Consider the following 19,985-nt stretch of genomic DNA (forward strand, 5'->3'; position numbering starts at 1 on the left):
GACAAAAAGCTACTTCAAATTGGAAAAACAATTTTTACATTTTAAGTGGCAAAACAAACAACTGCAATTTTTTATATAACAGAAAAACGCAATACTGGGAAGTAAATTGTAAACACAAGACATGCATTTTATCATTTTTGGTATTATGTTCCCAAACTGACATGGGTGAGCCCCTAAATACACAACAAAACATCTCTTCCCAAAAACGTCAAAGTAAATCTTCATGAAGCTAATTATTAGGAGAGAGAGCATGGCGTTTTACTACTCTTAAAATTTAAGTATAAGAAATATAAAAGAATGTTACTGAACGGCTGAGGCTCCAGGCTCTAAGGCCGGTCCTCTTAAAGTATTCAGAAGATCCTAAGTGTGTACTGAGGGGAGTGATCAAAGTGAGAAAGTTTCCACAGTTCCCTTCCTGTTTTTCGTTCCGATAACAATTGCCTTCAGGAGCTGGAAATGAGATACCTCCCTTTCCGACCCCAAAGCATCAATAATATGTACAGTGTATATGGACACTTGTCACATTTATCTCCCCAACCTGACCAGAAAACATGTTTTTTTCCTTTTTCAGAAACTACACTTTCTCAGAAACGAGGTCAAATCTAAGATAAATTCCTTTGGAGTTTGGACACTCAAGATTCTGATGAACTTAAATGTTTCTCTGCTGATGACAATGTACTGCCAATTCATGCTTTTCTATGATCCTATTTGGGGGTTCCTAGAAAATACACAGTATCTTCATGAATATTTTAAGATTTAAAGATGTTATAGTATAGAAGAGAAAATAGTTATAATAGCAAATCCCCTCACAATATCGTTGTTGTAGAAACAGGGATGATGATGGTGACAATGCTTTACTTGTATAATGAGTTGTTTCTCAGAAGAATCCCATAAAATAATCCTATTATCATTCCCGTCATTTTATAAGAGGGAGGAAGTGAGGCTTGGAGAGATGAAGACTCACTCAGAAACTTGATCTCTAACCACCACACTCACTGTCTCTCCTAAGTCAAGTCACATATTCTACCTCAATACTGGGTTTTAAAACCATACCTTGAACCATGAGGACCTGGAACACCCAACTTTCATCAAATATGGAACAAAGTCTTCCCTTAATATCATAGATTGTATTTTGTTAGTTTTTTTTTTTGCTACTTTTAAAATTCTGTCATCATACAGGAGGGTAAAAGAACTAACATTTATTCCTATGTATTATATGCCAAGAACTGTGCTGAGCAACTCAATATCTTATCGAATTCTTACATTCTTCCAGGGAGGTATCCTTCATTTTACAGACGAGAAAACTAAGGCTCAGGAGGTTAAATAATTTCCTCAAAGGCAAATGGCGACTAACTGACTTAGCTGGACTCTGTACTCAGGCTTACACAAATAAAAGTCCTTGGTTTTTGGGTTTTTTTTTTTACCTTATCCTGATACCTTCTACAATGTAGAAGCCATAATACTTTAAAAAATATTTAAAGTATACTTTAAAAAATACACATTATTTAATAGATGAAATGCAAATTTCTATATTACTGAATATATCATACAAATATACAAAATATTAAGAATTTGCTAAAGGATTTGTAAGTCCCTAAAGTTTTCCTATACAAAAGATTACTTTATGAAAATATAAGACTATTTAAGCGACCGCTCCACTTATTAATCCAAACAAATGAAAGGTTATCAAAAATGAAAATATTACAGTGCAGCATAATACTACAAAGGTTAAAATACAGACTACATTTTCCTAAGACTTCCTGAGGTGTTTGCAATTTCTATTTAATCTTACCATAAAAGTAAATGAATCCCTTCTAACTGAAAATACATCAATAAAAATTCAGTGAAATGTTTAGCTGATGACATCATGGGCGCCATAAAAAATAAACAGCATAGCAATACTGTTTTCCTTTTGATTGAGGAAGATGTAACACCTCTAGAAAAATCTCCAGGAAAGTAGCCAATGTTTTATTACTGGCTCAAAGCATCTAGGTATGCAGCCAAAGAATTTCAAAGCCTCCTAACATATTTGTTTTGAGTGGCTTTGAATACAAGAAACTTGTGCCTCATTAATGCAACAGTTTTAAATAAAAGATACCAGCATAAAACTTGAAGGCTGTAATGTTCCCCAAAACTGAAGGATGATCTCATACCCAGTATTTAATGTATTAGAAGATTTACCAGGTAATCTCCTGCTTTTGGCAAGTAGAAAACTGTCATTATTTGCAGTTCTCAACACTTCTAAGTCACAGAAATTCATGATGCATTTCTGCCATATAATTTTACTTCTTTATTTTCCTTATCCAACAACTAGAATTCAGTGAAATCGTAGCATTCTTTTTAAAAAACACTGTCAGATTTCTTTTAGGACATCACAAAGATGTTTACACAAAGTTTTGAAATTCAGGTAAATATCCAAAACCTACAACTGAACATCTGCCAGATTTAATCTCAATCATTGAGTTTTATAAACCTATGGCATTAAGACTTACCTGCTTCATTGTTAATTGGGAACTCCCACAATTTCCCCTCTTTTGTCAACTGGATCATCTCTTCAAAACCATTCTGAAAGGGCTGTTCATTGACTGCCGCTAACTTCTTAGCAAATTCTATATCCCAAAGAGAAGGTGCTGCCTCTGTAGAATAAAAACATCCAAATTATGCACAATTCCATGTAAATATCTTTTTTTAAAAAAATGTTATCATCAGGGCTTCTCTGGTGGCACAGTAGTTAAGAATCCGCCTGCCAGTGCAGGGGACACGGGTTTGAACCCTGGTCCGGGAAGATCCCACATGCCACGGAGCAACTAAGCCCATGTGTCACAACTACTGAGCCTGCACGCCACAACTACTGAAGCCCACACGCCTAGAGCCTATGCTCCACACCAAGAGAAGCCACCACAATGAGAAGCCCACGCACCACAACGAAGAGTAGCCCCCTCTCACCACAACTAGAGAAAGCCCGGGCGCAGCAATGGAGACCCAACACAGCCAAAAATAAATAAATAAAATAAATTTATATTAAAAAAAAATGTTATCAGCTCTGAATTGGTAATATATTTTCAGATCTTGAAGCTCATAATTAAACAGTATATAGGGACTTCCCTGGTGGTGCAGTGGTTAAGAATCCACCTGCCAATGAAGAGGGACACAGGTTCGATCCCTGGTCTGGGAAGATTCCACATGCCTTGGAGCAACTAAGCCCGTGCACCACAACTACTGAGCCTGCACTCTAGATCCTATGAGCCACAACTACTGAGCCCACGCGCTGCAACTACTGAAGCCCACGCGCCTAGAGCCTGTGCTCCGCAACAAGAGAGGCCACCGCAACGAGAAGCCTGTGCACCACAACAAAGAGTAGCCCCTGCTCGCTGCAACTAGAGATAGGCCGCGAACAGCAACGAAGACCCAACACACCCCCAAAAAACCACAAAAAACAACAAAACAAAACAAAACAAAACCCAGTATATAATGAAAGGTCACTCTTTTTGATAGCTAAAATTGAAACAAAAATAATATATAAAGACTACAACCACAATAATTGCAAGCCTTAATTTTTGTTTTTACTACAATGTTAGGTAATCAACCGCTAGTCTCACTGCCCCCTCTACTGGAAAGGAAAAAAGAAATGTCTATTTTGTTCAAGGATCTTTTTATGACTGAACACTTTTTATACAACATGTGATTTAGCTCTTTAAAGTCCAGCCTATTTATCTTTATTTTTAGTCTGTTAAGATAAGTCACTAATGTACTACTAATAAAGACCAAATAAGTTAAATTAACATAATTACAATAACAATGACAATGATAATACTATTAATGCATACTGGGCACTTATTCTGTGCTAAATGCTTTTTATACATTAGTTCATTTAATCCTCACAACCAACTCTATGACTAAGGTAATATAGTGTTAGTTTTTTACCACCATCATATCACATGTTTCAATTATTTATTTGTTTTGGAAATTTAAGACATCTTTAAAGAATGAGTCACATTCCCACCAAACACTGCTGGTGGAAATGTAATGGTACAGCTGCTCTGTATTGAATAAGAGTTTGGCAGTTTCTTAAGAAGTTAAGAATATACTTATCGGGACTTCCCTGGTGGCACAGTGGTTAAGAATCCACCTGCCAATGAAGGGGACACAGGTTCGAGCCCTGGTCCAGGAAGATCCCACATGCCTCGGAGCAGCTAAGCCCATGCACCACGACTACTGAGCATGTGCTCTAGAGTCCACAAGCCACAACTACTGAGCCCGCATGCCACAACTACTGAAGCCCGCACGCCTAGAGCCTGTGCTCCACAACAAGAGAAGCCACTGCAGTGAGAAGCCCATGCACCACAAGGAAGAGTAGCCTCTGCTCGCCACAACTAGAGAAAGCCTGCACGCAGCAACGAAGATGAGAGAGAGAGAGAGAGAGAGAGAGGGCGGGAGGGAAGGAAAGAAAGAATATAGTTATCATACAACCATTTTACTCCTAGGTATTTACCCAAAAGAAAACATGTCCATACAAAGACCTGTACATGGAAGTTCATGTATGACCATGCCTGACCACACACTGACTGCTGGTTATGAAGTATGTTGGTCTTGAACATCTGATACAGAGAAAAAAATCCCAGCAGTTAGGCTAATTAGCCACACTTAGAGTAATCATAACAGAAAATAACTTAATTATCATGGTTACAACTTTTAAATTTATTCAGTGGGCACTGATCAACTTATGTCTTTTCCATGATCATCATTACCATCATCATTTTTATTAAGAGCTGCAACTCTTTCCAGGCACTGTACCTGACACTAATTATATTACCTCATTTAATCCTTGAGATGTACGTATAGGTGGGAAAAGGGAGACTCAGACAGGTTAGTATGTCAGAATCTGAATTTGAATAATCAAGATCTACACAATACCAAAACTCTTTCCGTTAAGCTAAACTGCCTCTCCGCTCTAGTTTACTCCAGGATAAGCAGTCGGATCTAAGACAATACCCTTTGCAGCAGCGGTAAGAATTTAGGGGGGAGCAAAATGTGGGACTCATGAGATGGAAGCACTCATTCATTCCGTCAATAATTACTGAATGCCAGCTACATGTCAGGCATTATTTTACACAGTAGGGAAACAGCAGTGAAAAAACACTAAATTTAAGTTTGCACATTGTTGCTATTCTTGTATTTGGAAACAAAGGACAGTCTTCAGATTCATGCAAGTATACTTATTAAAACAGAACCTTCAATAGAGTAAATTTACATAAATCTGTACATTATTTTCCTTATTAGAACATAATCATTTTATATTGTTTTATAAAATACATACAACTTCAGTACCGCCTTGCCAGCTAATTTCAGTTTTAGGAATAAGATTTCTGCTTTAAAAAAGCAAGCTGGGGGCTTCCCTGGTAGCACAGTGGTTAAGAATCTGCCTGCCAATGCAGGGGACATGGGTTCGAGCCCTAGTCCGGGAACATCCCACATGCCGTGGAGCAACTAAGCCCATGCACCACAGCTACTGAGCCTGCGCTCTAGAGCTTGCGAGCCACAACTGCTGAGCCCACATGCCACAACTACTGAAGCACGCAGGCCTAGAACCCGTGCTCCGCAACGAGAGAAGCCACCGCAGTGAGAAGCCTGTGCACCACAATGAAGAGTAGCCACCGCTTGCTGCAACTAGAGAAAGCCCATGCGCAGAAACAAAGATCCAAAGCAGCCAAAAATAAATAAATAAATAAATAAATTTATTTTTGAAAAAAAGCAAGCTGGCTCCTTCAAGAACCCAAGCGCCTCTTCTGGCTGTTCATTAGGTGGACCATAGCAGCTGCCCTGACAAAAAGTTCCCTTTTTGGGGCAAGCTTAAGAGTTGCCACTTCAGGAATTCCCTGGTGGTCCAGTGGTTAAGATTCACTGCAGTGGCCAGGGTTCAATCCCTGGTCCGGGAACTAAGATCCCCGCAAGCTGGGAGGTGCGGCCCAAAAAAAAAAGAGTTGCCACTTCAACAGGGGAGAGGTGAACCATTCTCCGCGCCTGTGCATTTTGCATTTCCTTTTCATCAATCATAGAGGACAGAATGCAGTTGTCACAATACAAGAAGGGGAGGTTGTTCTCTTAGCTTCATCTTCAGCTTAAATGAACAGTGATTGAATTAATGCCTTTCCTCCATGGATATTTATTTTATAGCTCAATTTGTTTAAAAAAGGATTTAAGATTTAAGATAATGGATTCCTATTATTTGTAAGCCACTTGGCTAGGGACTATTGGGTATACAAAAATCAATGAGACCCAGCCCCTAATATCAAGGAGTTTATTGAATAGTGGGAAAGTCAGATGTTTTTATAAGTAACTGAAAGATTAAATGAGCCACTAGAAGATGGCCTAGAAACTTAAATATCAAAAATAAAATTATTTCTACCAAGGTCAAAAAAATTAACTGATAATCCTTAGAAATGAAAGTCACTTATAAGCTAAGACCATTTGTATGGAGTTTCTTCATTTATTTTAAGTTATCAGTAAAACAAATTTAATGTCAAGCAAGAGGACACTTATTTCTCTTTTAATTAGGCTTAAAATGGTGACTCTGAAGGATTTGATTTCTTGCCGAAAGAAGAAAGGGGGAAGAACAGAGAACAAACACTAACTGTGTGTTAAGAAAAAAACACTACAAGTCCGCTAAATATATTCCCTGAATGCTCTCCTTCCCATCTCCTAAATAATCTCTAAATCACTTCAATAAATTAGCATCTATAAATGCTATCTCCTCTTCTAGATAGTAAGCTGCCTAAGGGCAGACACCACAATTTATCTTTACGTAATAGTACAAAGGTGTGTTGCACATAGTAGGTGATCATTAATGTTCTAACCCAAATTAGCAGCCAATCTATAGATCTGGATTCATGTGGCTGATGGTACTTACCTCCCATTGCCTCATGGGCTGCAGCATTTCAAGGGAGAAATCTGACCAACACTAACAATGTCAACAACTACGTTAATAAGCAAGATCCAGGTCAATGACAGGATGGAATATTAAAATACCTGATTATTATGCAATCAAAACATGAAGGACATTTTTCAAAGATGGAATGTTTCTACACCTGAGAAATAGTGTTATTTTCTTAACAAACCTGTTTCAGGTGCCTCTTCAGTAACTGCCTTAAGCTCAAAAATATTAAGCCTCTTCCCCTTGAATATATTTTTCCTAAAACTGAAAAAGAAAAAAATTATTTTAATGAATATTTTATACACAGTCAACAAAAAATTGTTTATGAGAAGAAAATTTTATATGAAATATTCAACGTAAAAATTAAAAATAATTCCGCTGCCCCACACCAGACATTTTAACTAAATTGCCAAGTCTTTAGGACTGATAACTAAAAACAGGAACAAGTTCACCTGAATTTTTGCATGATAATACAACAAAGAAGGTACTACAATTTAACTACCAAAATACCTAATTGAAAAGATCAGCTTAATTTGCCACAATTTTTATTTGATCCATTTCATATTAAGGTTTTAGAAAACCTGACATTGTGGAAAGCTATTAAAATATGCTAAGTTAGAAGTTGTTAAAGTCAACATTTGTCTTAGTTTAAGGGTAAAAAACACTGCATGCTTAATTATAAATTATAAAAGATTGCACAGAAAAATCAAAACATTCCCACTTACAAAGCGATCATTCTGTAATTTTAAAATAATGTTTAACTTTCTTTACATAGCTATTTAATTAACTTGAAATTAATGTCAGAGAGTTAACAGGTAACTTTTCCTTGTATGTTTTAATCAACTGTTTTACGTATCAATTCACATTCTTACTTGAATAAATTTATGGCATACTAAACACTAGTTTATAAACTAGAGGGTTTGTTTTTAAAATAATTTTGAATTCTTTTCTGGATCAAATTACTTTTTTCTACTAAATTAAACTAACTGAAAAAAATGAAAATACCGCATTAAAATTAGATAAGGTGATCTCAAGTCACACAGTTTTCCTCTAGCAGGTCCCCAAGTATTTGTAAACAAAGGCTACAGAACTACCCTCAGTGCCTTGCCCTCTTCTCCCCACCTGGCATTCCCTCAACGACGTGTCAGGTAAACAGGACGATGGATTAAAGTACAGTCAAGAGGGAATGATTCACCAAAGTATGGAATTTTATAAAAGGAATGTACTAAAAAGAAGGGAAGGGAAAGAACATTCGCTGTGCATCTACTATATATTGTTCACACATTTCTATCCCTCAGGAAAGCCATTTAAGCAGGCTTCACTTCCAGCATTTCACAGACAGGGAAGCAGACTGATGGGGCTATGAAAGTTTAGTCAGATGCACAGTGCAGGCCAGCGCGACTCCAAAGCCAGTGCTTACGACTCACACCTCTCCATCTCCAACTGACAGAATCAGTCCAGGCCTGGAATGTCTCAGGCTGTCTCAAGTCAGAGCAGGTGAACAACTTGGTGTCTCACCATAGCTTCCCCTTATTCTAGAGTCCTTTAGGCAGCTTTTTTTAAAAAATTAATTAATTAATTTATTTATTTATTTATTTTTAGCTGCATTGGGTCTTCGTTGCTGCATGCAGGCTTTCTCTAGCTGCGGCGAGGGGGGGCTACTCTTCCTTGCGGTGCGCGGGCTTCTCACTACTGTGGTTTCTCTTTGTTACAGAGCACGGGCTCTAGGCGCACGGGCTTCAGTAGTTGTGGCACATGGGCTCAGTAGTTGTAGCTCACGGGCTTAGCTGCTCCATGGCATGTGGGATCTTCCCGGACCAGGGCTCGAACCCACGTCCCCTGCATTGGCAGGTGGATTCTTAACCACTGTGCCACCAGGGAGGCCCCATAGTTATTTTATAATAGAAAGCTGTCTGTATTTACATAAAGTTTCTGTTCTTTCTCTCCTTCAAGCCTATAAAGTGATAGTTGGGAGGGGGAACCAAATATTTAGCATGGTCTGACAAACACTAACTGAACGTCATAGCAGGATGTGCTTACAGAATGTTTTCTGTGTGTTGTGTATTCCATGGGTTTTGCTCTACGTATAATCTCAGGAACCTGAGTTAGCTCCTCCTGGGTGTTAGATTATTAATTTGTACAGGAAGATTGGAAAAGATGGTCAGCAGTTAACAAAGGAAGTTGAGGGGTTATAGTGACTTCGGAAGATTATTTGAATTACTAATTTAAAGTGATATTTATATCTATGACATTGAATAAAGTAGAATGTGTACTTGGAGTTTAACTTATTAAATATTGCCCTGGGACTTCCCTGGTGGCGCAGTGGTTAAGAATCAGCCTGCCAATGCAGGGGACACCAGTTCGAGCCCTGGTCCGGGAAGATCCCACATGCCGCGGAGCAACTAAGCCCGTGCGCCACAACTACTGAACCTGCGCTCTAGAGCCCACAAGCCACAACTACTGAGCCCACGTCCCACAACTACTGAAGCCTGTGCACCTAGAGCCTGTGCTCTGCAACAAGAGAAGCCACCGCAATGAGAAGCCCGCGCACCACAATAAAGAGTAGCCCCCGCTCGCCACAACTAGAGAAAGCCCATGGACGGCAATGAAGACCCAACGCAGCCAAAAATAAATAAATAAATAAGATAGAAAAGGCATTAAATTTGTTAAAAAAACAAAAAACAAACCAAAAAATATTGCCCCAAAATATTTAAATTTAGTCTTCTTTAAATCAGTCTTCTTTGAAATGATGCCAGGCAGCTACATCAGAATGCTATATTATAGATTGATTTTTAATGATTCGAGCTGTCATCAAAAATTAGAAGGTGGTGAGGAAGAAGCTGAAAAAGTACGGAGGGGGTATATGAGCATATGATGACTGCATTAAAAAGCTGCCTAGGACTTCCCTGGTGGCGCGGTGGTTAAGAATCCGCCTGCCAATGCAGGGGACACAGGTTCGAGCCCTGGTCAGGGAAGATCCCACATGCCGCGGAGCAACTGAGCCTGTGCACCACAACTACTGAGCCCGTGTGCCACAACTACTGAAGCCCGTGCGCCTAGAGCCTGTGCTCTGCAATGAGAAGCTGCTGCAATGAGAAGCCTGTGCACCGTAACGAAGAGTAGCCCCCACTCACCACAACTAGAGAAAGCCCATGTGCGGCAACAAAGACCCAATGCAGCCAAAAATAAATAAACAAAATAAATAAATGTATTAAAAAACAACCAAAAAACTATGTAAGGCATGGCTTAGCATCTTTAAGAACTGCAAATTACCAAATTCAGATTGCCACAAATAATGTACTACTTTAAGGTATTATAATGGATCTTTCTTTTTTTGATGGTGGGTTATTTCTCTAAGGTATGAAGAAAGATGATTATGTAGAGAGATATAGAGAGTACATGAATATACACTGTTAGGCACACATCAGAATGAAAAACAGTGTTTCTCGCAAAACATTCATTTGTTCAGAATTCAGTCAGCTCCACTTATTCTAAATCAGGAGACCTTTATTCACCGTGGGTAAATGTGAGGCAGGGCCCATTCTGATTTACGATATAGAAAAATGTAGGGCTGCTAAACCCAGTACATCTTTCCCTCTCTAGGAAATGGGACGTGGAGAGTAAGGAGACAGATATAAATGCATCCGTGATGCTCAGACACCCAACAGCAACAATATGCACAGCAACAAAGTAAATCTACAGTTCAACAAACAAAACCAAACAGACTGCAGAGCCTGAATACCTTCTTCTCAGATCAGCAGGCTTCTCTCGGCCAACAAAATCATCAGTCCCTTCATCAAACTGAATCTGATGCACTGGTCTTGTGTTAACTCTCGCTGTGGCAGATCTGGCAACTTTCATATCTGATATGATGTCAGTGAAACTGAAATAAGAAAAAGGTCAAGTGTGTTAGAAATTTTAGCTACAGAAGAGTAATAAACTTTCTTAAACATGAGATTCATATCACTTAATTCTTATTTCACTTCTATGCACTAATACTGAACAAAAAGTCATGTTTAAATAAAAAATTATATGTTGCCTATTAACACCACAGACCACTAAGATTGATGTGGGTTTCTCTCTTTTAAAGATATTCTTCAGAAATGTTCATTTAAAACATAATTAAAAGTGTCCCTCATGAAAAACTGTCAAACTTCCACACAAGTGGATATCAATATCTGTATACCTAGCACCTAGATTAAAAACCTATATTAAAGTTGAGATTTAGCCATATTTATTTATTGCCTTGCATTTGTTCAAACACAAATAAAGTGTGTGATCATATTGTGCATAAAACCAGCATATTATTTAACTAAAAAAAAAACTTCTCAGAGAAATTGTCTTATTCTATTATTTATTTCTTTATTTTAAATAACATTACTGAATTTACCACTTCTTTTTCAGGGACAAGAAAGAAATTATGTAACTTCTCAAAAGAAGTTTAATCATTCAATTGGTCTTTTAAAACTGAAATCTTACTTAACACACAAGTTTTAAAAGAAATCAAACTGCTAATACTTAGGAGGCATATTTTATATATAAATGAATATATTATGTAATATAACTCAGCACTCACATGAAGCCAGCCTGTTTTGTCATATCAGCATCACTGACATAGCTATTTGATGCACCAACCTAATTTTAGGTCTCGCTCCATCCTTCTGTGCCCTCGAGCCTTCCTCGTGCTGCTGGAGCTGCCTGAGCAGCTCCGACTTGGTCATCTGCTTGTCCAAAGGGAGAGAGTCTGCAACCGCGGAGGCCGCCGCCACCAACTCCGGGCTCAGGGACTCACTTCTGAAAGAGAACATGGAAGACAAATGAGAGAAAAGAGGCATTACTTCAGTGGAAAGTAAAATGATTTCTTGGGAGAAAACTTTTTGTCCTTCAAAAAGTATCATTCAATTCAATTTCTGACAAAATCAAGAATTCTTAACACAGCACTGTAAATCAACTATACTTCACTAAAATTTTTTTAAAAAAAGAATTCTTAAATATTAGGTATCGGTTTTATATAAATGTTACCATATTGAAAGTTAAAGTTAATGGATCGTTAATGAAGCACAATACTAACTCAGAGCAATAGATTAACGTGGAGGAATGAGGGATCAGCCTCGAAAGTGATAAATTAGTGGATTTTTAAGTTAGATGCCATTTTATTTCAAAAACAATACAGACTGCAAGCAAATATAAAAGTGGTTAAACCTGTTCATACAAGCTTTAATCGTAATATCCTCAAATTGGAAACAACCCAAAGGTCTATCATCAGAACAGATAAACAGTGATATATCCATGCAACGGAACAGTACGCCGCTCACACCACAACACGTATGAAACTGAATGAAAGAAGCTGGATTTAAAAAAGTATGTACGGTATGATTCCACTTATATCAAGTTCTAGAAGAGGCCAAATTAAGGTGAAAAAAATCAGAACAGTGGCTGCCTCAGGACAGAAGATTACTGATGGGGAAGGTGAAGATGGGAAATGCTCTGCATCTTGGAAAGCGTGTGGGTTACATGGGCACATCAATTTGCCAAAATCCTACAGCTAAGATGTGTACACTTTAATGTATGTAAATTTTACCTGGAAAAAAACCCCATAAAATCATCAAGTGGGAGATGGAAAGTGGGTGAAGGTATAGATGACAAGAATGGCAAGATTTGATAATTATCAAAACTTCATCATATGATTTTGTTTACTTTATATTTTAAATTTTCCATAACCTAAAAAAAAAAAAAAGCTGTTCTTCAGTAAATTAGGGTAAGTTAGGAGAAAAATATGCCAGATATAAAAAGTTATTTACATTTTTTACATCACTGAAAATTGCCATCTCAATGAGTGGGATCCAAATTACTGTTTTACTATACCTGGCTTTCTATCTTAGGAAATAATGTCTAACATGCAAATCAAAGTTCCCACATCCCTGAAGCTGGGCCTCAAAGAGACTGTCAGAGCCTGGAAACGCTCAAGGAAGCTGAGAGTGAGGGCTGTAGGAAAATCAATGTTACTGGAAGCTGGAGGAAAGGGGACCTTAATGAATAGGTAGCTGAAATCAGAGCAGGTAGTTGCTTGGTTAAGAGAATGTTACTTAAAAGAGGAGCTAGAAACTATGGTTATCACTGCACCCACCAGGGGTCTTGTAAGGTTTCACAATACATGCAGACTCACAAGACTACCACTGACATGCCTGGCCCGGACTACTCAGAAAGGTAAAGGGCAGAACCACAGCAGGCTGGCAGGGCAGCCTCAGGTGTCCCTCTCGGGGAGTCCCTGCAGCACTTGTGGGTGACACATCACACAGCCATCCAGGAGTTAGGACAGGAGACCCACATCGCGCAGGTGCAGGAGCTTAGTGCCCCACAGGAACCAGTATCTCTTGTAACAAGGCCACAGGCAGAGTATCTGTGGTCCCTACAAGGGACATGCAGTTACAAGAGTAACTGCACTCAAGGAAGCCCTAAGTACGCTGAACCGTAACGTACCTACAGTTCGCCCAATCCAGATGCAATGAGTTATTCAGGGGGTCAATTTTATCATGATAATGTTGCCTTCGATACAGCTGACAACTACGGTAATCAGGTTAACGGCTGTGGCAGATATTTTCATAAAACAGACAGCAGTGTTTCTGGTCCCACAAGCTCTTCCAAAACCTTGCTACAAGCCCATCTAGAGAGGCAATTTCCCCTCCCCCTGAAACCAAGGGAGACTTCGTGACTGCCTCAATGAACAGAATGAGAGAGAAATGGTGTCCTGTGACTTGTGAGGCTAGGCCACATAATGTGACACGACTTTTGTTGGGATCTCTCTTGAGACGTGTGTCCATGGACCCCAGCTCTCAGGTCGTAAAGAAGCCCAGGCCACTTGGAGAGGCCCTGGGTAAGTGTTCTGGCCAAGAGCCCCAAATATGGTCTCAGCCAATAGCCAGCATCAAGCACTGGAATGTACTGTACGTGGGCAAGCTTTCAGAGAATTCCAGATGCCAGCTTTGAAGCTGCCCTTGCTGACGCTGAGTGGAGCAGACAAAGCTATCTGCAGCTCTTTGCCCAGACTGCAGAGAGATGCTGCCACTAAGCCTTGGAATGGTTTGTTACGCAGCGATAAGATAACTGGAACAGAGTTTGGTGCCTGGAGCTTGGGTGCTGCTGTAATAACACAAAAACAAAAAAACCTAAAATGTATGGGAGAGTTTTGGGTACTGGCAGAGGGGGGAAACCGGAGAGATCCTGAGGCAAGTGTTAGAGAAAGCTTAGGGCCTCAAAGAGACTGTCAGAGCCTGGAAACGCTCAAGGAAGCTGAGAGTGAGGGCTGTAGGAAAATCAACGTTACTGGAAGCTGGAGGAAAGGGGGCCTTTGTTTAGCGACATTATTGCTTGAAGTAATGTGGCAAATGAGAGAGATGCTCAATGAATTGGACGACCTACCAAGGAGCCTTCCAGACAGAATACTGAAGGTGCCTCCTGCCTTCTTAGTGGCCGATGGTAAAATGTGAGAGGAGAGAGAAGAAAGAACTGTCCCACATAAAGGAGCCAAGACTTGCTGGGATCAAAAATAAAACGTTTCTCATTCTTAGCTCCTCCAGATAGCAAATGATGCTAAAATTTAGAAATGGCTTCTGTACAGAGATCAAATCCAGGGCAGCATTAGGAAAACGGTCTAAAGATAAAGCCATGGGCATGACTGTAAAACCCTCTGTTAAGATCTTAGAAAGATTTAAGATGGTGCCTTAGAGTGCCCTTCAGACAAGAATTCTAGGAAACTTAAAGGTGTGGTCCCAGGGCCTCTCACGGGGAGCTCAATGTAGACCAGGACCCTGGTTCCCAAACTGTGCCCTAAGGCACCCTGGAGTACCATAGGGAAATGTCAGCCACGTCTGTCAGTGAGTGTGTGAACTACTAACTCAAGGTAGTTCACAGTTTTAACATTAGACTACTGCATTCCTTTCAATGCCACCATATCTTTGTGAAGATGGTTCTCCAGCAGTTGCTATGATTAAAAAGTAAGAACCCTTCAAAAGTCAATATGGAACAGGAAGGAGAGTGGCGGTGTCCAGTCTGACTCCAAGGCTAGGTCATAAAACGATACAAATTCCTAGGGGCTCGTTTTCTCTTGGGACACTCACCCTTGGAACCCAGCCACCATGCAGTGAGGAAGCCCAGGCCACATATAGGTGGTTCTGTAACAGTCCTGGCTAAGGTGTCAGCTAACAGCCAGCATCAACTGTCAGACCTGAGTGAGCAAACCCACAGATGACTCCAGCTCCCAAACTTCCAAGTCTTCCAGCTGAGGCCCCAGACATCACGGAGCAGAAGTGAGCCTTCTCTACTGTACTCCGTCCAAACTGCTGACCCACAGAATGCGTGAGCATGAAAAAGGCTGTTTTATGCTGCTGAGTTTGGGGGCAATTGTTAGGCATCCATGGTAACTGTATCAACACGGGGGAGGGTGTTCGACATATAATACAAATAAAAGAGCTAAAAGCGGGCCATGCGCGGGGCAATGACGACAGCACATCATGAATCAAAGACGATGACTAACCCAATTCTCTGCATCTGGGATTCCTTAAAAAAAAAAAAAGCAGACTGGAGGGGGGTGGGAATCATTAAAAGATACATTTTTAAAAACTCAAAATAAATGTATCTCATTCACCAATCTTTTGATATAGGATCAAAGCCTCTTCTTTGAACACAGGACCACTGATAGAAGTTCAAGGTATTGATACATCTCTTATATGTATACTACACCCATAGTACATCCTCCAATATTGCCAGTTTTGGTTTCTTTAAAGTGGAAACATGGAGCAAGAATTTAAAACGCTTACAAAGCAGTCTGAGTGCAGAATTTTCCTGTACTCTTATGCTTGTCTCATTCATACCTAATTGGAAAGCAACTTTTAAAATTACCTTTACTGAGTCTTTGCAAAGCAATCAACTCATTTTAACCATTTCATTAATAGTTAATTAAATTGTATAATTATAATAAAAAGCGAAATGAATCATAAACAGGTCTGGAAGCTGGGGAAAAACCCTCACTCTTCATAAGTAATTATAAATGTGTGTCGGAGTATTACCTAATTACATGTGTATATATTTTTTATTTGTTTTATATTGTTTCTAAAAAGGAGGAGAAGGTACTTAACATGGGCATTTCCTGTTTGAATTAGCTTACTCTCTACCACCCAATTATGCTTTCCAGTGGTAGTTTAGATACAATATGATACAATGTAGAAACCAAGCAGTTCTGTTAAAATGTTAAGTCATTCTGGGAATAGAAATCTATACTATCTGTTTATTCTGCTAAGAGAAGTCAGAGATGGAGATCTTAAAGCCACATTTCTTATTACTTGAATTGACGATGTCACTGGTGTAATCATTATTTATATATCACTAAAACAAAATACTGCCATTTAAACTACAACACAATGCTAAAATATCACCGATTGCACTTAGAATCAGTAAAATATTATACTCTTTTGACAAGCACAAGTAATTACAATACTTTGAGGAAACCACGTAAGCTGAGAGCCCTGATAATTACTGGTCAAAGGAAGTAATATGAAACAGCTGTAATTAACATGACAAAATTCTATCCTAGGTGGACTTTTTTTAATGAAATTTCAAATAAAGAAGTCCTTCAGAGACACAAAGCAACCTTCAAATCAGGATGTAAATAATTTGTTAATTAACAGCTTAAAGAAGCAATTAAATGCAGTTAATAAGTGATGAATATGTAAGAGAATGTGGAATTCTCAATTAGATCACTACTCTTTTCCTCTTGACTCCATACAGATATCCACTTATTTAAATATAGAACAATAACAGTATTTCTCATTTAATTATCAGTCTCTGTGTTTACAAACTAATATTTAGTCTTCATTAACTCTGTATCTCCAATGTACTTAAAAATTTTTTTTTCTAAAAGAAAAAGACTGGAGTTTCAAAAATTACTTTCAAAGAAAAACACTCAAATTGCAATTCAATTTACCTCTTTTGGGGGGCATCTTCTGGAGCATTCTGAGGTCTGACAGTTGAAGCCGCCAAACTTTTAAGTTGTCTTCTGTTGGGTGGCTTTGTTGTTTGTACATTTACTGTGCTTAATTCAACTTTCATTCCCTTAAGAATATTTACCAAGTCTTTTTTTGTATTCTCCTTTACACTGTGTTGGCTCTCTGTCTCCTTGGAAATCTCACGGGTTGGAACAGAATGCTCATCTTTTTTGCTACAGATCACGCCGTTAGTGCCAAAATATCTTTGGATATTATTTTTTGTCCTGAAAAGATTAAAGAAAAAAAAGAAAACAAAAAAACACTGCAAAATAGTATGGGGCTCAAAACGCTGCTTCTATGTGTTTAAAATTTTTTCAATTAAACCCTTCCCTTTTGCTTATTACTGTTATCAGCAACTGTAAGGACAGCAATTTAACATTTATTGAACATGTACTATGTGCCTAGTCTTGTGCAACATTTTATGTACATTTTCTCATACCCACATCAACTCCAAAAGGTAGGTATTATCCCCATTTTGCAGATAAGGAAACTGGAAACCAGAGGAGTAACTTAGCCAAGGTCATGTAGCTCAGAGCTCACTAAGGCCTAAGACCCGCTGGTGAGCACAAATGAGTTACAGATGTGCTGAGATACTGACCACCTGGTCCTTGAAGTGGCTGGGCGAGGAGCAGGGCCGCTGGTGCACCTGTCTGTTACCGCCTCCCATTTATCTCAAGGTTTGGTACAAATATCATTATCTATGTTCCATGACATTAAAAAAGTTGCAAAACACTGACATGGTTAATAAATTTCAACGTATTATTCTCAAACCCCAAACTGACAGACTGCCGAGTCCTTGCTCTTAACATGATATAAGATCTCTATAAAAAGTCACAATTAAACAATATGAAAATAAAGAAATTGCTATCAGTAAAAAAAAAAGGTTACTTTCTTCAAAAAAATTCCTGGGTGTGATTCTAATCTATTCAACTTTCTCATTGAGCTCCATGTCATTTAACTGACCACTATCTGTAAACTAAGCTAAACTGGAACAGAAAAAAAGAATCTTCAGTGGCTAGAGTTGTCATTCTGCTTTCTTCTTCAGATTTATTTGTGAAAAAGAACAACACAAACAATCACATCTATTTCAGACTCATGCAAAAAAAGATTTCCCAATTCTAAGGAACCCAAATATCTAACTTTATTTTGTGGCATTAAGAACCTTTTGATAGTTAATGTTGAAGAATTTTAAAAACTAATGAATGTGTTAGTTTCAGTAAGAGGGTATAAAGTACAAAAAGTCATTTATTAAATATAATGAATATCTACTCTGTGCTGGGCACTATACTAGGCATTGATGATGCCTTAGTAAATAAAAATTTCACGGTGCCTATTTCATGAAGCTAACAGGCTAGAGCACTGTTTCTCAAACTTTAATATGCATGATAACTACCTAAAGGACTTGCTGAAACACAGATTCTTTGGTTCCACCGAGGAACTCTGATTCAGTAGCTTTGGGGAGGAACTCAGAGTCTGCATTTCTAACAAGTTCCCAAGTAATGCTGAGGCTGCCCATCAGAGGCCCACATCTGAGTAGCTATGTTACACATGCCATTTAATCCTTACACTCTTACAGAACAGGTTTTATTATTCCCATATTATAGAAGAAATTGCTGCTCAAAAAGGTTAAATTAGTGGTTCTTAACCTTTAGAGGTTATATGAATCACCTAGGGAGCTGATTTAAAACATGGATTCCTGAGATTCTCAGTTGGTAAGTTTGGAATCAGGCCCAAGGATCTGAATTTAATCAAGACCTCAGGTGATTCTGGTGCAACTGATCTCAAGAACCTGCATCAGACCCTGGGTTAAATAGTATCTCAAGTTCTCAAAGCTAGTAAGTGGTAGTGCCAGATGAGGGACCCTGTAATGAAAGAGAAATGGCTATTTCCAAAAACGCTGAAACAAACTATTTGATCTGCTCATAAAAATGTCAGAGGCTAACACATCAGACACTTAAAAATCGAATGAAAACCAACTGCTTAACCAGTATCCTTATAATCAGTACACAGGGGACTTCCCTGGTGGCGCAGTGGTTAAGAATCCGTCTGCCAATGCAGGGGACACGGGTTCGAGCCCTGGTCTGGGAAGATCCCACATGCCGCGGAGCAACTAAGCTTGTGCGCCACAACTACTGAGCCTGCGCTCTAGAGCCTGTGTGCCACAACTACTGAGCCCGTGAGCCACAACTACTGAAGCCCGTGCACCTAGAGCCTGTGCTCCACAACAAGAGAAGCCATGGCAATGAGAAGTCTGTGCACCGCAACAAAGAGTAGCCCCCGCTCGCCGCAACCAGAGAAAGCCTGCGTGTAGCAACAAGGCCATAAATAACGCAGCCATAAATAAATAAATAAATTTATTTTAAAAAATTCAGTACACGGACACATTGTAATATTCAATATGTGATACCATTGAATTTAGGAAAATGCTCTACTATTTTACATGTGAAAGTTAAATTAATACTAAAGGTATTATAACAGAAAGGTGGCAATCAGGAGAAAGAATCTCACATATAACCCGTACTTCAATGTTTCCTTCCAAGACTGTTCTAGTACTACAGAAAGTAACCTATATTTATACCAGGAAAATCATGTATAAGGAAGTAACTCCATAACACTAAAATAATAAAACTCTAGCCCTAACCTCCCACCTGGGCTTGTTTCCACTGACAGCATCTCATCAGCACTTCAAATGCAGCACATCCAAAACCACATTCAAGAGCTTGCCTCTCAGACTGACTTTCCATTTTTCACTCTTCCGTACTGAAGGGGCCTCTTACCATAAATAGCTATTTTTGTATTCTAAAAACTATGACATATTGTAAAAGCCTTCTCAAAGCTGCTCCTCTTTCTTCTGTTAATGTTAATGGTACCCTAATCCTCCCAAGCAGCCAGCTGAAATCTTTGCTCTGACTGCCCTACTCTTACCTCATCATATATCACATCCTAGCAATTTCACCCGTGAATTCTTTTCCATCCAGCTACTTCTTCCCATCCCCACTGCTCCTAACCTGCTT

At 39.0% G+C, this 19,985-nt stretch overlaps 1 protein-coding gene and 1 long non-coding RNA gene across 7 annotated transcripts in view; one reads left to right on the plus strand and one right to left on the minus strand.

The window, feature by feature from the left end:
- Positions 1 to 10,667, plus strand: part of LOC118884280 — a 57,213-nt gene extending 46,546 nt beyond the window's left edge. For 3 of the 4 annotated variants that reach the window (XR_005017256.1, XR_005017259.1, XR_005017257.1), the window contains one exon: positions 572 to 1,407. This is a non-coding gene — a long non-coding RNA (uncharacterized LOC118884280). Of the gene's footprint in view, positions 1 to 571; positions 1,408 to 10,534 lie in introns of those variants that run through there. The other variant, XR_005017258.1, reaches the window with a different exon arrangement.
- MRPS31 (mitochondrial ribosomal protein S31) overlaps positions 1 to 19,985 on the minus strand; it is a 30,574-nt gene that overhangs the window by 9,566 nt on the left and 1,023 nt on the right. For 2 of the 3 annotated variants that reach the window (XM_036831814.1, XM_036831813.1), the window contains exons 2-6: positions 16,911 to 17,195; positions 11,567 to 11,725; positions 10,674 to 10,814; positions 7,116 to 7,195; positions 2,493 to 2,636 (exon numbers count right to left, since the gene is read on the minus strand). In XM_036831814.1, the coding sequence (XP_036687709.1) occupies positions 2,493 to 2,636; positions 7,116 to 7,195; positions 10,674 to 10,814; positions 11,567 to 11,725; positions 16,911 to 17,195 (809 nt within the window). The remainder of the gene's footprint in view (positions 1 to 2,492; positions 2,637 to 7,115; positions 7,196 to 10,673; positions 10,815 to 11,566; positions 11,726 to 16,910; positions 17,196 to 19,985) is intronic. The other variant, XM_036831815.1, reaches the window with a different exon arrangement.

Source organism: Balaenoptera musculus, chromosome 18 (assembly GCF_009873245.2).
Source record: "Balaenoptera musculus isolate JJ_BM4_2016_0621 chromosome 18, mBalMus1.pri.v3, whole genome shotgun sequence".
NCBI lineage: Eukaryota > Metazoa > Chordata > Mammalia > Artiodactyla > Balaenopteridae > Balaenoptera > Balaenoptera musculus.